The sequence below is a fragment of the Capricornis sumatraensis genome, chromosome 6, assembly GCF_032405125.1.
Source record: "Capricornis sumatraensis isolate serow.1 chromosome 6, serow.2, whole genome shotgun sequence".
Classification (NCBI taxonomy): Eukaryota; Metazoa; Chordata; class Mammalia; order Artiodactyla; family Bovidae; genus Capricornis; species Capricornis sumatraensis.
Window position 1 is genome coordinate 13,601,699 of NC_091074.1, and position 27,247 is coordinate 13,628,945.

The following is a 27,247-nucleotide window of genomic DNA, read 5'->3' on the forward strand; positions in this document are numbered from 1 at the left end:
GGTGTGATCACCAACCTAGAGCCAGACATCCTGATGCAAAGTCAAGTGGGTCTTCAGTTCAGTTCAGTCGCTCAGTCATGTCCGACTCTTTGTGACCCCATGAATCGCAACACGCCAGGCCTCCCGGTCCATCACCAACTCCAGGAGTTCACTCAGACTCATGTCCATCGAGTCCGTGATGCCATCCAGCCATCTCATCCTCGGTCGTCCCCTTCTCCTCCTGCCCCCAATCCCTCCCAGCATCAGAGTCTTTTCCAATGAGTCAACTCTTCGCACAAGGTGGCCAAAGTACTGGAGCTTCAGCTTTAGCATCATTCCTTCCAAAGAAATCTCAGGGTTGATCTCCTTCAGAATGGACTGGTTGGATCTCCTTGCAGTCCAACGGACTCTCAAGAGTCTTCTCCAACACCACAGTTCAAAAGTATCAATTCTTCGGCGCTCAGCCTTCTTCACAGGCCAACTCTCACATCCATACATGACCACAGGAAAAACCATAGCCTTGACTAGACGGACCTTAGTCGACAAAGTAATGTCTCTGCTTTTGAATATGCTATCTAGGTTGGTCATAACTTTTCTTCCAAGGAGTAAGTGTCTTTTAATTTCATGGCTGTAGTCACCATCTGCAGTGATTTTGGAGCCCCCCAAAATAAAGTCTGACACTGTTTCCACTGTTTCCCCATCTATTTCCCATGAAGTGATGGGACCGGATGCCATGATCTTTGTTTAAGTATCAATACAAACAAAGCTAGTGGAGGTGATGGAATTCCAGTTGAGCTATTTCAAATCCTGAAAGATGATGCTGTGAAAGTGTTGCACTCAATATGCCAGCAAATTTGGAAAACTCAGCAGTGGCTACAGGACCAGAAAAGGTAAGTTTTCCTTCCAATCCCAAAGAAAGGCAATGCCAAAGAATGCTCAAACTACTGCACAACTGTACTCATCTCACACGCTAGTAAAGTAATGCTCAAAATTCTCCAAGCCAGGCTTCAACAGTACGTGAACCGTGAACTTCCTGATGTTCAAGCTGGTTTTATAAAAGGCAGAGGAACCAGAGATCAAATTGCCAACATTCTCTGGATTATTGAAAAAGCAAGAGAGTTCCAGAAAAATATCTACTTCTGCTTTATTAACTATGCCAAAACCTTTGTGTGGGCCACAAAAAACTCTGGAAAATTCTTAGAGATGGGAATACCAGATCACCTAACCTGCCTCTTGTGAAATCTTTATGCAGGTCAGGAAGCAACAGTTAGAATTGGACATGGAACAACACACTGTTTCCAAATAGGGAAAGGAGTACATCAAGGCTGTATATTGTCACCCTGCTTATTTAACTTATATGCAGAGTACATCATGAGAAACGCTGGGCTGGAAGAAGCACAAGCTGGAATCAAGATTGCTGGGAGAAATACCAATAACCTCAGATATGCAGATGACACCAGCCTTATGGCAGAAAGCGAAGAACTGAAGAACCTCTTGATGCAAGAGAAAGAGGAAAGTGAAAAAGTTGGCTTAAAACTCAACATTCAGAAAAATGAAGATCATGGCATCTGATCCCATCACTTCATGGCAAATAGGTGGGGAAACAATGGAAACAGTGACAGACTTTATTTTGGGGGGCTCCAAATCACTGCAGATGGTGACTGCAGCCATGAAATTAAAAGACACTTACTCCTTGGAAGGAAAGTTATGCCCAACCTAGACAGTATATAAAAAAGCAGAGACATTACTTTGCCAACAAAGGTCTGTCTAGTCAAGGCTATGGTTTTTCCAGTGGTCATGTATGGATATGGGAGTTGGACTATAAAGAAAGCTGAGTGCAGAAGAATTGATGTTTTTGAAGTGTGATGTAGGAGAAGACTCTTGAGAGCCCCTTGGACTGCAAGGAGATCCAACCAGTCCATCCTACAGGAGGTCAGTCCTGGGTGTTCATTGGAAAGACTGATGCTGAAGCTGAAACTCCAATCCTTTGGCCACCTGATGCAAAGAACTGATTCATTTGAAAAGACCCTGATGCTGGGAAAGATTGAAGGCAGGAGGAGAAGGGGATGATAGAGGATGAGGTGGTTGGACGGCATCACCAACTCAATGGATGTGAGTTTGAGTACACTCCGGGAGTTGTGATGGACAGGGAAGCCTGGCGTGCTGCGGTTCATGGGGTCACAAAGAGTCAGACACGACTGAACGACTGAACTGACTGAATGACAAGACGGTAATAGACTCACAGACAAAAAGAAAACTTACAGTTAAATGTGGTGGAAGGTATAAATTAGGAGCTTGGGATTAACATATAAACACTACTATAAATTGAAATAGATAACCAACAAGGACCTAAGTTCAATATTCTTTAATAACCTATGGTGGAAAAGAATCTGAAAAAGTATAGATGTACCTGTAACACTGGATTATTGCGCTGGACACCTGCCATTTCCCCACCCTGTAACTTTTTCTGTGTGCCATCCCTGGGGTTTTGTCAGATTCTCTGCATTTTCTCACCCAGGTAGGACCCCAAAACTGGGATAATCTCAGAGCCTGGTCAGAGCCAAGTGTACTGTCTGCATGTAATTCAGCACTGTGCTTGTTTCCACGTCCACAGGGTCTTCTGACACCTCTCCGTTTTGGACTCACAGCTTGGCCTCACAGTGAGGCCCATACAAGTCCTGTCATAAAAATGACACGTGCTCACCGAGATGCTGCAACTGGAAGAAGCCCAGGGGCTGATCTAGTCCATGTTCCTACTTACTTAAGGATTTCTCCCCCTGAACTCCTCGAATGGTTGTTCAGCTCAAACTCAAGAAAATACCCTTTTCTTATAGAAACAGAAATTGTACTTTTTCAATCTACCACGTTGTAAAATCAAATTTTAGTCAATTTGGTCTGTATGGTCAAAGCTATGGTTTCTCTGGTAGTCACGTACAGATGTGAGAGTTGGACCATATGAAAGGCCGAACACTGAAGAATCGATACTTTCAAATTATGGTATTGGAGAAGACTCTTGAGAGTCCCTTGGACAGCAAGGAGCTCAAACCAGTCCATCCTAAAGGAAATCAACCCTGAATATTCATTGGAAGGACTGATGCTGAAGCTGAAGCTCTAATACTTTGGACACCTGATATGAAGAGCCAACTCATTGGAAAAGACCCTGATTCTGGGAAAGCCTGAGGGTAGGAGGAGAAGGGGGCAACACAGGATGAGACTGTTGGATGGCATCACCAACTCAAAGGATATGAGTTTGAGGAAACTCCAGGAGACAGTGGAGGACAGAGGAGCCTGGTGTGCTGAAGTCCATGGGGTCACAGAGTCAGACACAACTTAAGGACTGAATAACAGCAACAAAAATCAAATTAGTGAATCCATAAGTCAAATTGTTAAATTAACAGGATGGATGGAATAGAACAGACCAGGACAGGAACAGGTTGGATGGGATCTCAAAGTCTATTAAATGCAAAGAGGATAAGTGTTCCATGAAACTTCTGTTCAGCTGGGGGTTGAGGGTGAGGGGAGCGGTCTGTGTGTGTGTAAACTGTATCTCTTACTGGGAGTCACAGTCCCAAACTTCTGACACTGCCCAGCAGGATTACTCTTATCAACCCCAGGAAATCAATTTGCTTATCATTTACTACCCCAAACTTAGCTTTCATTTAAATCAAAATTGTCAACTTGCTAGGATCCATCCAGCTCAGTCCTACTCCTAGTCTTTTTTCAATTAATCTGCTCAGTTAGGCTAAATGTGTAGCATTTGGGGCTTTTCAGGTGGCCCTAGTGATAACCTTCCTGCCAATGCAGGAGACATAAGAAGCTCAGGTTCAGTCCCTGTGCCGGGAATATCCCCTGGAGGATGAAATGGCAACCCACTCCAGTGTTCTTACCTGGAGAATCCCATAGACAGAGAAGCTGTGGGCTACCATCCATGGATTGCAAAGAGCTGGATACCACTAAAGTGGCTTAGCACGCATGAACGTGGAACATTTAACGCACTAATTTTTCACCTAAATGAGGAATGTAAAAGGATGTCCGTGGTGGTCCAGTGATTAGGACTCCATGATCCCAGGGCAGGGGACCTGGGTTCAATCCCTGGTCAGGGAAGTAGATCCTGCATGTAGCAACTAAGAGTTAACATGCTATAGCCAAGACCTGGTACAAACAAAAAAATTTTAACAGAAAAGAATGATAAAGAGCATCATTAAATAGCTTCTCCCCTCCTTCTGTCCCTCTGTGTGTCTCTCTCTAACTGGAAACTTGTTTTGTTGGCCAACCTGGGCCAACGGTGCTCCCTGTGCAGCCACAGAGCGCAAGGATCTGGCTTTCTCAACGCCTCTGTCACCCCCACACCAAGCTATTTTCCTGTAAAACAGGAGCCAGGAGGTCTTCCCTGCTGAAAGGCATGCTTCTCCCCACTTGCGATTCTCTCCGAGTTACACTTACCGTTGCTTTTCTGCTGTTGCCACTCCATCAGCTCTTCACCTTCGGCTGGAGAGAGGATATCCGGCCAGGCGAGCCCCTGCACACTCGGAAGTTCTGCTTTGATGCCGTGTCCCACAGCAGCCCCGTCACTCTGTACGACTGTCACGGCATGAAGGGGAACCAGCTCTGGGGCCATCGGAAGGTAAGGGCCGTTGTCCTGTGGGCAGGGCGTGCCCCACTACTCAGCTTGGGGTTCTCTAATGCAAAGGTTTGTTTTGTTAAACACATTGCTTTGATTTAAATTGCCACTTGAGAAGGAAATGGCAACCCACTCCAGTACTCTTGCCTGGAAAATCCCATGGATGGAGGATCCTGGTAGGCTACAGTTCATGGGGTCGCAAAGAGTTGGACACGACTGAGCGACTTCACTTATGGTGGTAAAGAACCCGCCTGCCAACGCAGGAGACTTGTAAGAGCCGCAGGTTGGATCCCTGGGTCGAGAAGATTCCCCTGGAGGAAGGCATGGTGGGCTACAGTCTGTGGGGTCACAAAGAGACATGACTGAGCAACTGAACAGCAAGTTTATGCAGGACACTTTATAAGTTCAAGGTGTACAACGTAATAATTTGATATAAGCATGAATTGAGAAAGAATCGGCACAAGTATAGTTAACAAATCCATCGCTGAGCACAGTTACAGTCTTGTGTGTGTGTGTGTGTGTGACGAGAACATTTAAGATTTACTCTCTTGAGACTTCCCCGGTGGCCCAGGGGTTAAGACCCCGCCTTGCAATGAAGGGAACTCTTCAATGAAGTTCCAATCCCTGGTCGGGGAGCTAAGATCTCACATGCGGCAGGGCCACTGAGCCTGCGTGCTGCAGTTAAGATCAGATGCAGCCAAATAAAAACAAATAAATAAAACCACATTATAAAAAAAAAAAATCAGTCTCTTAGCAACTTTCAAGTGCATGATACAGAATTATGCACTGTGGTCTCCATGCTGAACATAACATGCCCAGAAATGTACCCATCTCAGAACCGGACCACCCTCCCCGACGCTTCACCCCAGCTGTCAGTTTCTCTTTATGGGGCTCTCAGCCACCACGAGAAGAGGAGGGGCTCGTGTAACGAGGCTCCCTTGTGTCTCCCACCACAGCAGGCACCCAGGGTGAGCCCCGTTTGTGGTTATTATCACCACCAGAGGGAGCCCTGCAACAAGAACAGTGACTTGCTGAAGCGCCTTCAATTAGAACACTCCAATTACCACCCACATTCCAAAGACATCTGAAAGGAGAAGCTGTTTTCCCTCCCCTTCAGCCGCTATGTCTAGTTGGTCACTAAGACTTGTGACCCCACCCTGTCTGCCATTTCTGTGGCTGCAGACCCTGATTTCAGACCTCTCCATCTCAGCCCTTGGAGAAGGAAATGGCAACCCACTCCAGTGTTCTTGCCTGGAGGATCCCAGGGACGGGGGATCCTGGTGGGCTGCCATCTATGGGGTTGCACAGAGTCGGACACAACTGAAGTGACTTAGCAGCAGCAGCATCTCAGCCCTGGATGAGTGGAACAACTGTCCAAAGGGCCACCTTTTCCCCCGACCCACCTTCCATCCTGAAGTCAGAGGGGTACCCACAAACTGGTCATTACATTCCTCTGGTTTATACAGCACTTGGTTTCCCACTGAGAAGATAAAGTGCCTTCTCCCCAAGTCTCATCCTGATGCTTCACAATCTGGTCAACGTCACGGTTGCTTGTCAAGCCTATGACATCCTAATTCATCCTAAAACTGTGATGTGATGATTTTTTTTTTTTTTTTAATTTTGCTGCACCAGGTCTTAGTTGCTACAAACTCTGAGTTGTGGCATTTGGGATCTAGTTCCCTGACCAGAGATCAAACCCAAGCCTCCTGCATTGGGAGCTTGCAGTCTTAGCCACCAGACCACCAGGGAAATCCCTGTAATCTTGAATAAGCTATTTCACATGTAATTTTCAACTTCCACATCAATATAATAGAGACAACAGTTTGGTGAAATAAACCGTGGAAAATTTCCAGCACGATTCCTGACCGTATATGATCAGATTTCCACCCAAGAGGGTGACAAGTATACATTTTACATGGAGAATGGTGGTGAGTCCTGATATACAGCAATCTATGCCATGAAATGGAGCTTTCCTGGTGGTTCAGTGGTAAAGAATCTGCCTGCTAATGCAGGAGACACGGGTTCTGTCTGGAGAAGGGAATGACAACCACTCCAGTATTCTTGCCTGGAGAATTCCAGGGACAGAGGAGCCTGGTGAGCTATAGTCCATGAGTCTCAAAGAGTGGGACACAACTGAATGACTAAATGACAATGACAACGATGCTAAGAAATATTAACTCCTGTTATCCTTGCAGAGTAAGAGCGACCTCCCGTGTCCTTTTCTTGCAAGGAAACATTTTTATGGGACTATAACACATATCTTCATTGGGGTTTCCCTAGATGTAGACCCTGAAGTGAGGATTTGCGTGCCAGTGGTTTATTTGGGAGCTGCCCCCCAAAATCATGGCAGAGAAGTGAAACGTGAAACATGAAAGGGAGGAGAGCCAGTACGGGGTACGTGATGAAGGAAGCACCACTGCGGGCATGTGTGCCTACTAAGTCGCCCAGTCATGTGACTCTTTGCGACCCCATACTATAGCCCATCAGGCCCCTCTGTCCATGGGATTCTCCAGCCAAGAATACTGGTGTGGGCAGCCGTTTCCTACTCTAGGGGATCTTCCTGACCCAAGGATCGAACCTACATCTCTTTCTCTTCTGCATTGGCAGGCGGGTTCCTTACCACTTGCCACCCGTAGCGGGGGAGGTCAAGTCCAGGACACCTCTTTAAACAGTCTGGAACACACACCAGAGGCAAGTGGGAGGGCATATTCACACACCAGCACAGCTGATCTTGGCCTAGGGCTACTCTTGGTTGGGGGGTATGGTGTCCATTCCTGACACCTCTGTGCGGGGTACAGCTCCTACAGGCAGAGCCGTTCTAGAGCCCAGAGAACAGCCTTACAGAGAGAGAGAGAGAGAGAGAGAGACAGTGGCCAGCTTCAGAGGTCAGGTCAGCAGGCACCTAAGTCCTGGGGTCTGAAGAGCTGTGGGCAAACGCTGTCAGAATCCTACCCTACCCATCCTTGCCAACAACACACAGCACATCGGTTTCTTTTTCTTTTCCTTTCTCAGTTCTGTGGCTATAGAATGAGATCACACACAGGTCTGTTAGCCTTTGGGGATATCTTCTTTGAGAAGAACCTGTTCAAGTCTGTTGACCATGTTTTAACATGGGTTGTCTGGACTTTTTTGTGTTGTTAACAGGTTTGGAAGCATTTTTGGTGTATCTAGGTATAGTGCTTTGTTGGATATTTGTAAATATCTTACGCCAGTCCATATCTAGCCTTTTCTCCCTCCTTGGTGAAGAGCTGTTCTTCATGATTAGTGTCTTCTGTGTCCTGTTTAGGAAATCTTTGTCCACACCAAACACCTGAAGCCAGTGTTCTAAGCCATCTTTGGCAGCTTCGTGGTTTTATCTTCTGCATTGTGGTATATATTCCCTGAATAGTTTTTGTGTACAGTGCAAGGGGGGGTTGATTATTTGTTTGATATTTATAGTCAATTATCAATCATAATTTACTAAAAAAAATAAAAATTCCCACTGCAGGGAAGTGGTGCCTTTGTCATAAGTCAAGGGACCTTATATACCTGGTCTGTTTATGAATCCTCATGTTTTTAACCCTCTGACCAGTAAGTCTTAGCCATACAGAAAGTAAACTGATAGAAACTAACAATCTAATACGAACCAAAACCCCACAGCATGACTGTTAGTGGCAAAATGTTTCAGCTTCCCTTTGGAAACTGGGGGCATCCCTAGTGGCTCAAACAGTAAAGAATCTGCCTGCAATTAAGGAGACCTGAGTTCAATCCCTGGGTCGGGAACAACCATGTTTCAGCTTCCCTTTGGAAACTGGGGGCATCCCTAGTGGCTCAAACAGTAAAGAATCTGCCTGCAATTAAGGAGACCTGAGTTCAACCCTGGGTCGGGAACAACCCTGGAGGAGGGCATAGCAACCCACTTCAGTGATCTTGTCTGGAGAATCCCATGGGTAGGAGGAGTCTGACGGGCTATAGTCCATACGGTTGCAGAGAGTCAAATGAGAGTCAGCACGCACATACAAAAATTCAACCAAGATATTAAAGAAAGTAAAATTACCTGAAAAAAAAAAAAAAAAAACGCTAGTAAGGCAATATTGTAAAGATAGCTGTTCTTAGCCAGGTGTTTACATTTCATGCAAAACCATTCAAATCCCAGCAGGTTTATTTATCATCATAGACACTGATGAGCAGAGTCTGAAATTTACATGAAAATGAAAGGGTCAAGAATAGCCAAGAAAACACTGAAGAAGAAAAAGAGCAAGTATCAAACGTTATAAGAAATGCACTTATTAGTGTAGTCTGCTGCTGGCATAAGGACAGACTGATGATCTAGAAGGGGAGGCCTAAAAGGTTCTGATGGGGCAGCCAGATGGAGAACCACTTTTCTCGTGCCAGCTTTCAGCTACTTTCCTTACTCTCCTACTTCAGCTGGAATTGCCCCCTGCGTGTATTCCTATCCCATTCTGTTCCTTTCTTTGTACTTAGAGCACGTGTGATTCACAGCTAGTCTCCCCTTACAGAAGTTAACCACACAAGGGCAGGAACTTTTTCTTTGATTTCTGTATAGCCTGCCTAATACCTACTACATGCATTCAGGCTAAGTCGTTTCAGTTGCGTCCAACTCTTTGTGACACTATGGACTGTAGCCCATCAGCTTCCTCTGACCATGGGATTTTCCAGGCAAGAATACTGGAGTGGGTTGCTATGCCCACCTCCAGGTGATCTTACCCACCCAGGGATCGAACCCACATCTCTTATGTCCCCTGCATTGGCAGACAGGTTCTTTACAACTAGCGCCACCTGGGAAGCCCCACCTACTACACTGACAATCCTAAATAAGCTTTCGTTGAATGGGCTCAGTTACTGATCTGACCCCGTCCTTTGTGAACCCTAAGCTGCGCTGGATACAACGTAACACATCTTGTGGTCTCAGAACCACTATCACGGCTTCCCCAAAGTCCAACAGTGAAAAGTGTGCATCACTGCCGGGGTCCAGCCCTGGTGGATCCAGGGAAATTCGAAGCATGGACGGTGTAGGCGAGGAAAACTTATTTGTTTGTTAATATAAGAATGTAAGATTAGATTAGGGAGAAATAGTGTAGTAGGAAAATTAAGTGGAGAAAGAAGGCTGAATAACTTGGCTTACGGGGAAGGCCAATAAAGTTCCAGACAAGGAGCTTGCACCATCTACGTTGGGCCACCGGCGCCCACTTGAATATCTAAGGGTGCCCCTTTTTAGGCTCCCTTTCGCGCGGGTCTTAAAAGCCAGGGCAAGTAAGCAGACGTGGTGAGCCACCCCACTCCAGATAGGAATTCAGCCTGAAATTAGAGTAAAGAGGAGAGGGAGGGAGAGGGAGAAAAAGAGAGAGAGAGAGACACGGGGGGAATCAGATTCCCAAGAAACTAGGCTGAAAGACTAGTCCAAGAACCTGGTCCATCCTTTATTGTTCAGAAGGCTTTTTATACTTTTGATAATACATGGAGATCAATGGGTAACACAAAGTTATGCACCGTTAGCAGCCCAGATTCTTATCAAAACCAGGCTTTTCTCTTTGCATACCTAGTTGTATACACGAATCTTAGGTAACTCACATCATCTTCCGGCCAAAAGGGCCAATTAACATTTTACAGCCTTTTTTCTGATAAGGGTTTGTCAACCAGAAGTCTTATTTGTGTTGTTCTTCCCAAAGTCTGGTGCCACTCTCAGAAAGTACTAAATAAAGTTACATTCTTACATAGCAAGGACACAAGAGGAGTGTAGTGATATATAACAAAGAGAAAAGTAATTAACTCAAAAGCCTAGTGTTGCTAACATCAAAACTATTATATATCTTTTTCCACATCCCGTTTACATTGATTAACATCCTCCCAGGTGCCTAAAAGATAAAGAATATGGAGGCCTGGCAGCAGTCATTGAGTCAGCAGTGAAAACCCTCTACCACTCTAATTTTTAGCTCTTTAGAAAAGGCTCTGTATCTTTAAGATGCTTTTAAGCTTTGTGCCTCTCGCAGTTGGGGGGCGGGAACCTGTTAGGCAAGCTAGAGAGCTATCAGAGGGGTTTAACTGAAACATCCCTTTCAAATGAAGAAGACTAAAGCCCTGATTTCACTTTTTCCAGAGAATATCAGACAAGCAGAGCACAAAAGCCGGCAGATTTTTTGGTTTTGGGGGTACATGCTCAGGAAATTCCAGGGGGAACCCCTGAAACCTGATCACGTCCTTGCGTTTTGTCAGGCTTCCTTCCTCATGACCTTGTCACGGGCGGGATTCCTCACGCTGGCCCCCGGAACATCACGTTTCTGAGTTGCTCTCTGGAGGCATTCCTACGGTTTAACTTCCACAAGAAAGGGCTTAAAAATAACATCAACAGGGAACTTCCCTGGTGGTCCAATGGCTAAGACTCTGCACTCCCAATGCAGGGGGCTTAAGTTCGATTCCTAGTCAGGAAACTAGATCCCACATGCAGCAACTAAGATTCTGCATACTGCAACAAAGACTTCGTTGTTCAATCACTAAGTCACGTCTGACTCTTTGTGACCCCATGGACTGCAGCACGCCAAGCCTCCCTGTCCTTCACTATCTCCCAAAGTTTGCCCAAGTCCAAGTCCATTGAGTTGGTGATGCTATCCAACCAGTGATGCCAACACCTGGTGCAGCCAAATAAATTTAAATGTTTTTTAAAAATCATCAAATTAGAAAATACAGATTAATTTAAAAGGTACATGTCAGGCTAAACTGATAACACTGAAACAGTCACATTACTTTAAAAAGTGAGTGGGTGGAATTCTTAGCATGTATCTGCATCTGACTATTTATGGGACCCTATGATACAGGCCAGAGCTTTGGCCGCTTAGCCCATAAACTCCTTCTGGCCCACAAAGATGCCATATGGACGGCCACAGCTTGTTATTTTTAAATTATTCCGGTTATGTATTGATTTAGAGCCCAAAATGAGGCAATGAAGAGTTTAATTAAAAGGCATGGAATTTGACTCTGGTTCTGATAAACAAAGCCCCACTACAGAGTTCTGGACTTGTGGTCATATTTAGACAGTCAGGCTACCCCTAGTCATCCCAATCATTTCTGCATAGTCCCAAGTATTACAAAGCTCCAAGGCCTCTGGGGAGCATGCATGCTCAGTCCCTCAGTTGTGCCTGTCTCCTTGTGACCCCATGGACTATAACCTGCCAGGCTTCTCTGTTGGTGGAATTTTTCATACTGAAAAAAATGGCAAGTAGGTTGCCATTTCCTTCTCCAGGGGATCTTCCTGATTCAGGGATCAAACCCACATCTCCAGTGGCTCCTGAATTGCTGGTAGATTCTTTACCACTGAGCCATCTGTGAAGCTTTTGGTACCACACAGATTAAATTTAATCCATTTTGATCAAGACAGATTCCAAATACTTAAACAAAGCTTGTCTGACCTTTACTCCTTACTTCCAATTAAATGGCCCAATTTCCTGCCACTGTTCTTGAGATGACTTCAATGGGCCCACCTCAGCCTCCTGGACACTGATTCTTAACACACTCCAGATGGTCCTAGAGGTTGGCGTGATGCCCAGAATGGAACACAGTATCCTAGGCATGTTTAACCAAGGACTAGAATGAGTTTCTAGCACCCTTTTGTTGGGAATTTTAAAAAAATCATTTATTTCTTTATTTGGCTATGCCAGGTCACTTAGTTGTGGCATTCAGGACCTTTCAGCTGTGGCATGTGAACTCTTAGTTGCAGCATATGGGATCTAGTTACCCGACCAGGGATTGAACCCCAGGCCCCCGGCATTGGGAGCTCACAGTCTTAGCTACTGGACTACCAGGGAAGTCCTGTCTCGTGCCTTTTTGTTATGAGAAATATGTTAAATTAGCTCAAGCTGATTGGTTTTCTGCCTTCACTTCACATACTTGGCTTCTTAATGAGTTTTCAGTATTTAAAAGACCACGTTCGCTTTGCTACACAGACGTGTCACTGCAGTCTTACACCTGTATGGTGCCCCTCTCATACCTGTGTAGCCATCCACATCCACTGGTTTCTGTTAAATTGTCCCTCGCCAGATTTACCCCAGCCTGGACTTTGGCCCAAATTATCAACAGGTGAACTAGTTTTATTCCAGCCATGAATTAGAGCAGATCAGTGGGCATGCAGGCCCTCATCCAAGGCCCTGATCCCAGTGAACAAGGCCCAGAACCGAGCCTCCCATCACATAATAGAGCTGACGCTGATCCACAGTGAGTAGTCATTCAACCAGATACAAGCTCGCCTAACACCTTCTAGCCCACATTTCTCCAGCTGACCCACAGGAGAAAAAAGGAGCATTTTCAAATGTCGTGCTGAAAACCAGATACACAATGTCTATATCATATTCTATACCCTGAAGATAACAGAGACATAAGCGTAATGCCCTGAGAAGCTGGGATCCTCTGTTCAAATTGACGAGTCAAAGATGAGGGAGGCTAATAGCCCCTGGGAGGGAAAAGCCTTCACCGCTGCCATGAAACTACGTTTCCACCAGGGTAACCTTCCCATTCTGTTTTTATTCCATATGTTTAACCCGGCTGAACTTGTGACATCATTTAGAGGTCACGTCCTTTCAACTTCTTCCACACCTGGATACCTTAGCCACATCCCTGCTGGTTACCATTCTACTGAATACATTCAGCTGTCACCTCTGGTCACCAGTAGAAAGGTTTCATCACGGTTTCTATCTCGGGCTCTAACGTGTGGACAAAGACCGGCTGAAGGGAATGCCGGCTAAGATCGAGACTGTCAAACTTGAAAGGACCTTGGTAACTGGAACTATACGCATGTGAGATCAGCATTTGCTAACGGGGACAGCTCTTCCCTGGGGGCAGGTGTGGGTCTGGGGCCGGACTGCTGGCTGGCTCGGCTGAGAGGGGGCAGGGCAGGCAGAGGCCCTGGGGGACCCAGGGTGGGAGTCCCCCCTGGGACCACCAGCAGCAGTTTTGCCTCTGGGATCTTGGGAAACTTGTTTCCTCATTATCAAATGGCAATAATGACAGTATCGGCCTCAGAAGATTATCATGGGGGTTTCCCTGGTGGTCCAGGGGTTAAGAATCTACAGCAATGCAGGGGACACAGGTTTGATCCCTAGTTAGGAAGCTAAGATCCCACATGTGGAGGGGCAATTAAGCCTGCCCACCAAAACTAAGACTCGATGCAGCCAAATAATTTTTTTAGAAAACAAAGTTATTGTGATAATGAAATAAAATGTAAATACCCCTAGAATGCAACACTTCATGAGTGTTGGCTCTCGTTCTCCTGCGCGCGTGTGCTAAGTTGTTTCAGCTGTGTCTAAGTCAAGGCTCCTCTGTCCGTGGGGATTCTCCAGGCAACAACACTGGAGTGGGTTGCCATGCCCTCCTCCAGGGGATCTTCCCAACCCAGGGATCGAACCCGCGTCTCTCATGTTTCCGGCATTGGCAGGCAGCTTCTTTACCCCTGTGCCACATGCCCAGAAATCTCTCTTCCGATTTGACTTTCACTCTCCCAGTAACTTTGCCTCCGGGAGAAGACAGGCTGTCTAGCCATCTTCCTGTTCTATTGCAGCTGTGTAGCTGTCCCCAAATATTAGAATGCAGACTCCGCAAGAGCAGGGCTTTATCTGCTTTCTTTCGTACAGAATCCTCAGTACCTTAAACACTTTGGCACATGGTAGGTGCGCAAGTAAACGCACCCGGCTTCCCGGCGGTCCACATTCACTCTCTCTTTAGGTTGCTTGTGCGGTTGAAGTAGATAAAGTGAGAAAATCTGAGTAGAACATTGAACACTACGGAAGCCCAACATATAAATACATACTTGACAAAGAGCAGCTATTAGGACGTTGACATGACTCCCGGCAGGTTTACGGAAGGGAGATAAACAGCTATGGTCAGATGGAAACAAGATCAGGAACAGATGGGTTTTCTCTACTCTCGGAGTTTTCAGTCTAATAGGGAAGCTGACAAATTTTTAAATTGAATATATTAAGTGTACAGGATAATATGGTAATACCACATAAGGCTCATCCTAGGTCAGAGAGGCAGACAGGGCTGCTCTGACACACTACCCTATAAATAGAGACCTGAAAGGGAAACAGGATTTAGGTAAGTGAAGAGAAGCATCTGAAAAAGAATGGATATGTGTACGTGTATAACTGAGTCATGTTGCTGTACCCCTGAAACGAACACAACATTGTAATTCAACTATGTTGCTATTGCTACTGTTCAGCTGCTAAGTCGTATCTGACTCTTTGTGACCCCATGGACTGTAGCCTTCCAGGCCCCTCTGTCCATGGGATTCTCCAGGCAAGAATACTGGAGTGGGTTGCCATTTCCTTCTCCAATGCATGAAAGTGAAAACTGAAAGTGAAGTCACTCAGTCATGTCCGACTCTTAGCGACCCCATGGACTACAGTCTACCAGGTTCCTCTGTCCCTGGGATTTTCCAGGCAAGAGTACTGGAGTGGGGTGCCTTTGCCTTCTCCGCCTTTCTGCCTACCAGGGTGTTATTTGCATTCTCCAGAGTTCTTCCAGAACTCAAAAGCCACTCATATATCAACCTGGTTCTTTTCCACAACCTTAGGAGGTGGGAAGGCGGATAATTTTTATCCCTTCTCTCATCCCTCCCTCCTCCTCCCACTCCATTCATTTTGCAGACAGAAAACTGAAATCACTGCCGAATGAAATGATCATCAAAGATTATTGTCAGAGATAAAACTAGGATTAAAATCAGATTCATAATCCTGAGCCTCCTTTCTCTCCCATCCATATTAGAAATAAGAGGGCATGAAGCTTTTATCTCTTACAAACACATTTGCTGTCCATGTGAGTTGTGGGCTTCCCAGGCAGCACAACTACTTGCTTAAAAACCCAGGCCTTAACATTGCACCCCAGTGTCTTCCTGGTGTAGAATGAGCCCATCCTCAGGAATTCTCCGCTTGCTCTCTGTGCTTCAGCCACACCAGTGACCTGCTGGTCCCCCCATGTGACGGACAGAGCCTCCCATTGCGTCTGTCTCCTACCGCTCTCTCTCACCCTAGCCTCCCCATGTTCTTCTGACCCACACTTAGGGTCTTCCCGCTTAGGGCCTCTGCACTTGGTGTTCCCCTACCTGAGACCTCTGCCTCCAGATATCTTCATGGCCAACTCCCTTACCTTCTTCAAATTTCCCCTACTCAAGTGTCACCTTCCAGGTGAGGTTCACCCTTACCGCCCTGTTTAAGTTTGCACACCGGCCCCTCCCTTGGCACCTTTCAACAAGCTACACATTTTACATATCATTCTTATTGTTATTCAGTCACTAAGTCATGTCCAGCTCTTTGAGATCTCATGGACTGCAGCATGCCAAGCTTCCCTGTCCTTCACTATCTCTCTGAGTTTGCTCAAACCCATGTCCATTGAGTCGGCGATGCCTCCTAACCATCTCATGCTCTGTCATCCCCTTCTCCTCCTGCCCTCAGTCTTTCCCAGCTTCAGGGTCTTTTCCAATAAGTCAGCTCTTCACATCAGGTGGCCCAAGTATTAGAGTTTTAGTTTCAGCATCAGTTCTTCCAATGAGTATTCAGGGTTGATTTTCTGTAGGATTTACTAATTTGATCTCTTTTGAGTCCAGGGGACTCTCAAGAGTCTTCTCGAGGACCGCAATTTGAAAGCATCAATTCTTTGGCACTCAGCCTTCTTTATAGCCATGTACGGTCACAACCGGACATGACTACTGGAAAAACCATAGCTTTAAAATCACTGCAGATGGTGACTGCAGCCATGAAATTAAAAGACACTTACTCCTTGGAAAGAAAGTTATGACCAAACTAGGCAGCATAGTAAAAAGCAGAGACATTACTTTGCAAACAAAGGTCTGTATAGTCAAAGCTATGGTTTTTCCAGTAGTCATGTATAGATGTGAGAGTTGGACTATAAAGAAAGCTGAGCACTTAAGAATTGATGCTTTTGAACTGTGGTGTTAGAGAAGACTCTTGAGAATCCCTTGACTGCAAGGAGATCCAACCAGTCCATTCTAAAGGAAATCAGTTCTGAATATTTATTGAAAGGACTGAGGCTGAAACTGAAGCTCCAATACTTTGGCCACCTGATGTGAAGAACTGACTCATTTGAAAAGACCCTGATGCTGGGAAAGAAGGAGAAGGGGACGACAGGAGAATGAGATGGTTGGATGGCATCACCGATGCTACTCAAACACAATGGACATGAGTTTGCGTAAACTCTGGGAGTTGTCGATGAACAGGGAGGCTGGCATGCTGCAGTCTATGGGGTCGCAAAGAGTCAGACACGACTGAGCGACTGAACTGAACTGAACTGACTATACAGACTTGGGTTGTCAAAGTGATGTCTTCTCTGCTTTTTAATATGCTGTCTAGGTTTGTCATAGCTTTTCTCCCAAGAAGCAAGCGTCTTTTAATTTTGTGGCCACAGTCACCCTCCACAGCAATTCTGGAGCCCAAGGAAATAAAATCTGCTACCGGTTCCACTTTCTCCCCATCTGTTTGCCGTGAAGTGATGGTATGCTCATCATTTATTGCCTGTGTCCTGCTGCTCCACTCCCTACCCCATCTCTAATGTAAGCTCCAGAAGGGCAGGAGTCTTTATATTATTGAGTTTATTGGGACTTCCCTGGCGATCCGGTGGTTAAGAACCCACCTTCCACTGAAGAGGAGAAAGGTTTGATCCCTAGTTGGGGAACTATCATCCTCTACGCCTTGGAGCAACTAAGCCTGTGTGATACAACTACTGAGTCCACGTGCTCTGGAGCCCACAACTAAGATGCAACACAGCCAAGTGAATAAATAAATTTTTTTAAGCTTATCGATACATCCAAACCATCTAAAATAGTGCCTGACAAACAAACAGTAGGTGCCCTATAGATTTTTGTTGAATAAACTGAACCCATAAATGGACCCGTTAGTTCATATCTCTCTGCTCATGCATTCTTCTCTGTTCATCCTAACCCCCCAAAGCTACAGTCTCACTGACAAGTTTTACTCCAAACATGTCTTGTTTACCTACCAGTCTCTCCCATTTCTAATGCCAGGAGAGGCATCTTCAGTTATCTTTCAATGCCTACTTCCTGATACACACACACACCAGAAAATAAAAGGCACTTAATAAATATTTGTTACCTTGATGTCCACCAACAAATGAATGGATAAAGCAGTTGTGGTACAATGAAACACTACTCAGCCAGAAAAAAGAACGCACTTGAGTCAGTCCCAATGAGGTGGATGAACCTAGAGCCTATTATACAGAGTGAAGGGAGTCAGAAAAATAAAAACAAATATCATATATTAATGCATATATATGGAATCTAGAAAGATGGTGCTGATGAGCCTATTTGCAGGGCAGCAGTGGAGACCCAGACACAAAGAACAGACTTGTGGACACAGTCGGGGGGGGAGAGGAGGGACAAGTTGAGAGAGGAGCATTGTTCTTCTTAGCATGCACACATTTTTAATCGACGAATTGCTTTACAATATCGTCTTGGTTTCTGTCATACATCAACATGAATCAGCCATAGGTATAGATACGTCCCCTCTCTCTTAAACCTCCTTCCGACCTCCCAGACCATCCCACCCCTCTAGGCTGTCATAAAGCCCCAGGTTAACCTCCCTGCATCATTCAGCAAATTCCTACTGGCTGTCTATTTTACATGTGGCAATATAAATAAATATCTGTTGAACTCAAAAATGCCCTGGGTCCTGCTGTATTTCGGGCAACTCGGACCATAACTATACAGAAGAGCTCATTCCTAAACTGTAGATTACTTCGGCTCCATAAACCTTTTCCATATCCAGGAGATACTGATGTATCCATTTGGATAACTGGTTGAGGCAGGTGCCAATTTTTGCAAGTCCTGTTTTGCCAGGATTTCAGAAAATGCAAAATGGTCTTGAATAGCTGGACTGAGACAAGATGATTAGCGCGTTCTGACTTTGAGAATTAGGGATGCTGTCCAACTAAAGATAAGAGGAGAGGAGGCGTGGAGTCACTATTAGTTACTTACTGTACGTCGGACGTTACGCCAGTGATTTTATGTATATTTTATCCACAACAAACATAGGAAACAGATATTATTATCTGTATCTCACAAGTGAGGAAGCTGAAGTTCAGAGAATAGTAATCATCCGAGGTCATGTAATAAGTGATTGGCCTGACCAAATTTCCTGGGGAATAAAGGCCCCTGTCCCCTTAGCCCCTGCCCAGCACTTGGGTGCCTCCCCTGCCGCCACGCAGGCACTTAGACTGGGGGTAATCATCCTATACATTATGAACTCACACACCCATTTTACTGTCTTTGCTTTGTTGGTGTGTGATGCTTTTGTTACCCTGAATATGGTGTGAAATGATTTCTACAACATCTTGATTCTTTTAAAGTCTGGACCCTACAAAAGTACAGAATTTAACAAAATTTACTGGTGCCCTATGAATACCTCAGAGGGTCACACAGGCCTGCTTTGAAGAGGTGTCCCCTCCAGGTGTGTGCACGTTCAGTCACTCAGTCATGCTGACTCTTAGTGGCCGCATGGACTGTAGCCCTCCAGGGTCCTCAGTCCATGGGATTATCCCAGCAAGATTACTAGAGTGGGTTGCCATTTCCTTCTCTAGGGGATCTTCCGGACCAGGGATCGAACCCATGTCTCCTACATGCCTGCATCAGCAGGCGGATTCTTTACTGCTGAGCCACCTGGGACCTGCCTGAGAAGTCTACCCAGCCTTTCACCCTGGGGACCAAATGGAATTTAGCCTGACCTGATTTGATTACAAAGAGTATTTCCATATTCTTGATTATGTAAATTTTCTTAGGCAAAAACAAAACAGAAAAAAAACACCGGAGGAAGCAGTCAGGGAAGGCAGGAATGTTGCAGGAGACAGTTTGCGGCCTTACTTTTTTGAACAGATAGGGTGAGGGCTCTGCTTCCCTCAGGACTGAACAAGGGAACAGTCCAGGTAAAGAAGGACTGCTAGGGAACCGCAGACTCGACCAGAGCAGCCGGAAGTCTAGCCCAGAGGAAAAGCGGTACCGGGGGGACTTCCCTTGTGGTCCGTTGACAGCTAAGACTCGTCGCTCTCTATTCAGGGGACCTGGGTTCCATCCCCGGTCTGGGAACTAGATTCCACATGCAGGAACTAAGAGTTCGCAATCCATAACTAAAGATTCTGTGTGCCACAAGTAAGACTCCGTGCAGTCAAGATAAATACAGTAAATTAAACAACAACAACAACAACTGTATTTGGTTCAGTTCCAGCATCTCCTGTCATGACTGAGGAGACTAATGGAGCACGGGGCTGTCATGGTGCGTATGTGTCAGCCTCAATCTCCCAGTTCATCCCCTGCCCCCTCGCCTTCTGGTAACCGTGCGTTTTCTACCTCTGTGGGCCTCTCTCTGGCTTTTGTAGATAAGTCCATGTGTGCCCTTTTTTAGATTCTGCATATAGGGGATATCATATGATATCTGTCCTCCGCCCAACTCACTTCGCCTGCTATGACAGGCTGCAGGTCTATCCGTGTTGCCGCACATGGCATTATTTTGCTCTTTTTATGGCTGAGTAATATTCCACTCCATACATGCCACTAGCTATAAGATGGATAGCCAACAAGGACCTACTGTATAGCACAGGGAACTCTATTCAATACGCTGTAACAGCCTATATGGGAAAAGAATTTTAAAAGCAGTGGATATAAGTATTCATATACCTGATTCGATTTGTTGTACAGCAGAAACTAACACGACGCTGCAAATCAACCGTGTGCTCAGTTGCTCAGCCGTGTCCAGCTCTTTGCAACCCCATGGATTGTAGCCCGTAGGCTCCTCTGTCCATGTGGTTTTCCAGGCAAGAATACTGGAGTGGCATGCCATTTCCTACCCTAGGGTATAAATCAACTATACTCCAATAATTTATTTTTTTAAAGAAGTACTGTCATAGGACAAGAGACTACATTCACAGACGATGATGCACCAGCCAGAAGAAGCATCAGTAATGACATTCAGAGATCCAAAAGCTTAGCTGAGAAGAAACATAATGATGATAATGTATAAAGATCCCCTGGAGGAGGAAATGGCAACCCACTCCAGTATTCTTGACTGGAGAATTCCATGGACGGAGGAGCCTGGGGGACTACAGTCATAGGTTTCCAAAGTGTCAGACACAAATGAGATGACTTAGCACAAGCACACAAGGTCAAAGTGGGAAACGTATGCTCGAGGTCACTAAAGATGCTTCCAGGGACTTCTCTGGTGGTCCAGTGGCTAAGACTCCATGCTTCCAATGCAGGGGGCTCAGGTTCGATCCCTGGTCAAAGAACTTAGTTAGCAAGTGGTTAGATCCCACTTGCTGCAACCAAAGATCCCATGTCCCACAACTAAGACCAGGAACAGCCAAAAAAAAAAAAAAAAAAGATGCTTCCAGAATGTTCCCCTTTAGGATCTGCTGGAAATGCCAAAGACACAGAAGCTCAGTCTGGAACCAGAGAGTCATCTATTAGCCCACTGAACGTGGCTGATAGAGTCGATTTGATACCCCATCATTTGTCTCTGTCTCCAGTGAACTTTGGAATAAAACGTTCATTCCATTTCACAGCTGGGAGAGGCCTCAGGGACGGATGTTATCCACCCCCTCGTTTTATTGATGAGACTCCTCAGACGCAGATAGATTTGGGGGACTCCGCTTTTCAGCTTGTATGAGAACCGGAAGAGCAGTCACAGAGACGCCCGCTGGATGGCTCAGGGTTGTGCTGAGTCTGCACGCCCCGCCGGCTCTCCCCAAGAGCAGACCTGGATCTACCAGAGCCTGAGTTTCAGCTGGAGAGCTGGGAAAATGCGATCACCTTGCAGCTCGGAAAATAACATTCAGATAAAATGTTCAGAAAAATCTGGTTTGGCTTTTGTATCCTAGCTGGGAGGCACAAGCTGAGAAAGGAAGAGAATTAAAACATGTTCTACTCCTTCCCACCGCCCCCTGCCCCCACTTATTTTTTTACATTTTATGGAAATACACGTCCGGGGAGAGAAACCATGAGCCTCTGCTTGTCTTGAGACATCGACAACGGTGACAATAGAAAGAAATCTGGCTGGTTAAGAGGAAAGAGGAGTTTACAGATGTGGAATAAAGTGAAGTTTAGAATTTAGCAAGTCATGTAGAATTTTCATGACTATAACAGCTTTAGGGATGCTCTTTGAGAAATTGATTTAAATACACTAGGCCTATGTAGCTAAACTGGCAGAGAGTGGGGGCAGGAAATGGAGTGGGAGGGATGCTGAGAAGGAGGACTGGGGGGCAAGGAGCCTGCTGCCCAGGGAGCCGAGGGGGCCGCAGTGTGTGTGTGTGTTGTTGGGGGGGGTCTGTCGTCTTGGAGTCAGCGTCCACCCTAGGAGGAAGGAAGCGGGTGAGTTCAGAGCACAGCCCTCCTCCTCAAGAATCTGCTGTCTCACCCTTGCAAGAAGAACTCCCTCCAGCTGCCCTGGGGTCTCTCATGATCCATGCGCAGGTTGGAAAAGAATTTCCAGACATGAGACAGAATGAGAAGAGAATCAAGTTTACTAGAATGGGAGATGCTGTTAAAACATCGGGCCAGCTCACAGGAGAGCCAAACGTTTTTGCAAGCTTGCAGCCAATTTTTATAGTCTCAGACAGAGAAAATTCCTACTGAAACGGTGGCATTAGATGATTAGCTAGGATGCTATAGAGTGGAGAGTAGGGTGGGCATTTTATATAGTAGGGGGGTCAGGGAACTGGACAGTTGAGATCAGGAAGCTCATGGCAACAGTTCCTATGGGGCTTGGTCAGTTCCGGAGACTTTTATACTGTGACCTTGATACAGGGATCCATACCTGTGACCTTGGTATAGGGCTCCACAGGGGCAACCAGCAGCTAGTGAAGCAGGGGACGAGGAAAATGGGCAGGAGGCCTTGGCAGCCTTCTTGCTGTAATGAAAACAAAATCCACAATAAACTTGGGAGACTCAAAAGAGAACAGAGGAGAGAAAGGGAACCTTTGTATCAGACGCTCTGTATGTACACTCCAAGTGGAGACTTGCAAAGGGCACTTTGGGCTGCCACCTTCCTCCTTCCTTAATCTTCCTGCTATCACAGGCGCCCAAGTATGCAAACATCCGGGTCCTGAAGGACATTAAATATTGGTTAACAACCAGGGTAATGCAGAACTGTTTACATGGGGTGACTGAGAGAGTCTTTCACTCTAAGCATGCCAAGTCTAATATTCCTCAGTTAAAGAAATTCATCAGAACCTCTAAATGTTTTCCTAAGCTAAACAACAAAACATTCCTTGTTCCAAAATTTTAAGCAGTGGTCTGGGGACATTTGTACATGTTATGGACACTTTTGTTTTTAATGTATAGATGCTGTAAGAGACAAAAGCATTGATTACTAGTTAAAGATCCTTTTCTCATACCACTGACGGCCTTCTTCCTGCTCGTGCAATGGAAAGGGGGTGTGGGTTCATCGAGGCTGTTCACACAGGGGCTTGCTCACCACTCAACTTCTGTGTTCTGCTCACACCTTCATCCAAAGCTTTATCATGCACTGAGGGATCACTGCCTCCTCCATTTGACAGAAAACAGTGCCAGTTACACCACAGGAAGAGGTTCGATGCCAATAAAGGGTCAGGAAGGGACAGAAGCTCGAGTCAATGGATTTGAGTTTGTGCTTTCAGATCTTGCCTGTGCCCTATGAGCCCCCAGCCCCCGTGTTCATCCTGGGACCCTCACAACCCTGCGTCTAGCTCTCTTTGTTCCTGGTCCTCGGCTATTTCCCTTTCCCATTGCAGGCTCAGCACAAGGGTAGGGAAGAGACTTCCCTGGTAGTCTCACGGTTAAGAATCCACCTTGCAATGCAGGGGATGTGGGTTCAATCCCTGGTTGGGGAACTAAGATCCCACATGGTAACTACTGAGCTTACACTACAGAGTTCACGCACCGCAATGATGCAACTAAGACCTGAGGAAGCCAAATAAATTAATTAACTTAGAAAATAAAAGAGTAGGGAAATGATGACTCTTCTGGTCCTGTGTGTGTGTGTGTGTGTGTGTGTGTGTGTGTGTGTGTGTGTGGCACTGTTTGTGCGTGCGTGCTCAGTCACTTCAGTCGTGTCTGACTCTTTGTGACCACATAGACTGTAGTCCTCCAGGCTGCTCTGTCCATGGGATTCTCCAGGCAAGAGTACTGGAGTAGGTTGCCATTTCCTCCTCCAGGGGATCTTCCCCAAACTAGGGGTCAAACCCACATCTCCTGTGTCTTCTGCATCGGTAGGCAGATTCTTTACCACTGAACCACCTGGGAAGCCCCATGGCAGTGTTTACTATGAACTAAATTACCATTTCTGAATGCATCCCTCTCCCCCAAATAGCTGGATTACTACATACTTAACTAGCAACTTCTCGTAGACTTCTCATCTTCAAAACCTAAGTAGGTAGCAGAATGCTTACCGCAGAGCAGGAAATGAATGAATTGCATTTTTTTTAATGAATGAATGAATGAATGGTTTCTGGCTGAACCTTTTGGAGGCCCCACATGGCACCAATGGTTCCTAGGAAACCAGGTTTCCCATGGCAACACCATCTCCTATGCGGATTGTGCCTGTTGCTCAGTGGTGTCCGATTCTTTGCGACCCCATGGACTGTAGCCCACCAGACTCCTCTGTCCATGGGATTTCCCAGGCAAGAATACTGGAGGCGGTTGCTATCCCCTCCTCCAGGGGATCTTCCCAACCCAGGGATCGAGCCCAGGTCTCCCACATTGTGGGTGGATTCTTTATTGATTGAGCCAACAGGGAAGCCCCAAAATACTGGAGTGGTAGCCCATCCCTTATCCAGGGGATCTTCCCGACCCAGGAATGGAACTGAGGTCACCTGCATTGCAGGCGGATTCTTACCAGCTGAGCGACCAGGGAAGCCCATTGTTGGACTTGGGAGGTATTCTGTTTCTCACACTGCCAATATACACTGAGATAGCAGGGATAGTTTACTTCCTCTGTATATTTTGGGTTCCAAACATTCGCCATACATGATGTCCATCTCTCCCTTCCTTTCCCATCCCTGCAGGACAGAACGTTGTTCCATCCTGTGAGTAACAGCTGCATGGACTGTAACCCTGCAGAGAAGAAGATCTTCATGGCCAGATGCGATCCTCTCTCAGAGACTCAGCAGTGGGTTTTTGAACATATTAATATGACTGTTTTAGAAAAATTTAACTACCATGCCAGCTCCTAGGAAGAAAAAAAAACGAAGGACAAAAAGAGTGATTCCCTACAGATGATAAAAAATTCAACTTTAGCCAGCCTCTGGGTCAAAGGAGTCAGGAATAACTTTTCCTAGATCCAGGAAGCCTGGTTGGAAATATCTGTAAATGCCTTGTCCAAGTAGGGCATCCTAAAGAACTTCCTGCATCCTGAAGAACTTGGCTGAGAACCTCGCCAGCTGCTTCCGAGAACTTTGAGCAGTCCCCTTGCTGGTCAAGGGCAAAGATGACTTAGGGACCTTTCCAAACAACTGCTGAGTTAATAAATCCTAGCATTTCTCAGGTCAAATCCTGCAGTAGTGAGTAGCTATGAATGGATCCTATTAAGTGGGTGGGTGGGGGTGGAGATGGAGGGTGTGACCCCTCTGACAGCCTGTTGAAGGTTTAGAATGAGCCCGTTCTCCAACTAGAATGGATCAGAGTGCTGCAGAGGATTCTAGAGTGCGCATACCATTCTGTGTTCTTGTGTTATTTTGCCATGGGTGTGCTGAGACTTAAATTACATCATGAAACCGACTTCCAGCATCTCCATCACTGACGTCTGTCATTTTCCTTTCACAGCGGAGGTAACTTACTGGTCATAAAAGTTCATGCTCCATAAGCCAGCTGGAGTTCTAATTTAGTGCCCTTGTATGAATCCAGTTGAAAACAAACACAAATAAAAAACTATGCTACCGAGTTACTCCAAAGAGAAATATTTCATGGAAGCAGAAAAATCATGTAAGGTTTAGGAGAGGAATTTCACTAGGAAAATCTATTTTTACTTTTCTATTATTTTTAGAATTTTCAGAGTCTGATGTTAGTTCAGTCGTTGTTTTATTAAGGAAGGACATGGAGTGAGGCTGATGTAATTTGTTGAGGAGATTCTTAAATCCAAATAAATCTACACTCCAAGAAACGTGTGAAAATGACTTGGTACATTTCAGTTATGTCTGGTAAGGGCTGGGGACATAGAACTGGTTGGGCATTGCTTTGGGCTGGCTTTTCTTTTTGTTGTTCATTTGTTTTATAGTGTAGATATTAATGATGCTTTTGTTTTTCTTGGACGCACATTGAAAGACTTTCCATTAATAAAGTGCTTCTGACCCCATTTTCTATTCATGGGACAGTATTTCAGGGATGATTTAAAAACTAAACGGAACATTTAATCCTTAAAAGAATTTTTTTTTTTACTCTTCCATAACAGTCGAGGTAGGGGAAGAGTATATGGAGATAAGCCTGTAGAGGAAAGAATGATATTTTGTCATACATACATTTCTCAAGCTTTTTTTTTTCCAGGTAGAAAATGGTTTTTATTTTGCTTTTGTTGTTTGGCTGCTGCTACTGCTGCTGCTAAGTCACTTCAGTCGTGTCTGACTCTGAGACCCCACAGACAGCAGCCCACCAGGCTCCCCCCATCCCTGAGATTCTCCAGGCAAGAACACTGGAGTGAGTTTTGTTGTTTTAACTCAGTTTTATATTAATTATATATATATATATATAGAGAGAGAGAGAGTCTTGGATAGAGAAGCATTGAATTTTAGAACTAGGAAGACTCTTAGAATCCAATCTGTTTGTTTTCATAGATGAATAGCAAAAGCCTAGAGGAAATGGTCCTAATTCTAACAGGGTGAAAGGGCCTTCCAGCGCCTCGTGTCCAGTGCTTTTCCTCCAGTGTCGCATTGACCCTTACCTCATCCAAGAAGGTTCAGGTCATTACTCTGATCTCACTTGGAAAGTTCAGTCCTCGATGACAATAACATACCTGCCTGGGGACACCTACGAGAGTAGCACTCAACGTTCAGAAGCTTAAACAGATGAAACCGCTTCTTATAAATGCTCCTGATTGTGTTCTCTCCTTGAAATCTAATCCAACATCCAGTTACACTGCCCTGCTAATAGGTGGGGAAGAGTTACTTCATTCTCCTTACTGATGTTTCAAGCGTTCTTTTGAAGAACTATTCTTTTTAAATTGACAGTCGCAGAGATTTTCGTGTGTGTCGGTCAAGAGATCTTGGAGCGTTCAAGATGCATGGTGGAGAAAATTGGTAATGAGAAATTAACCTGTGTGTTGAACAATTTCAGAGAGTGGGTGAAGATTTATCTCAAGTATTCAGAGAGCAACCTGGTTGTAGAAGATGAGTCTATAAAAATCCACACTAGGTCATTAAACAGTTGACTGCTGCTTATAGTCACACCAAAGAGCCAGCCCCATGGGCTGTGCCCTGGAAAGCCCGGACCTGCAGTATTCAAGGACGCTCTCATCGGGGGAAGCTGGCCATAACCCGCTAAGCACTGACCCCGGAGAGAACCTGAACACTGCAGCCTTTAGGTGGGACACCTGGGATCACAATGGGTTGCTTTCCTGATCTCAGAGGGCCTTGTACTCTTACTTTGACTTAAAGGATGTAATACAAAAAAAAATTAAA

At 45.6% G+C, this 27,247-nt stretch overlaps 1 protein-coding gene across 1 annotated transcript in view; it reads left to right on the forward strand.

The window, feature by feature from the left end:
* The window catches only part of GALNTL6 (polypeptide N-acetylgalactosaminyltransferase like 6), a 1,456,655-nt gene extending 1,431,844 nt beyond the window's left edge, over nt 1–24,811 (forward strand). Inside the window, exons 11-12 of the mRNA XM_068974511.1 lie at nt 4,454–4,603; nt 24,644–24,811. Of these exons, the coding sequence (XP_068830612.1) occupies nt 4,454–4,603; nt 24,644–24,811 (318 nt within the window). The remainder of the gene's footprint in view (nt 1–4,453; nt 4,604–24,643) is intronic.
* The last annotated feature ends 2,436 nt before the right edge of the window (nt 24,812–27,247 follow it).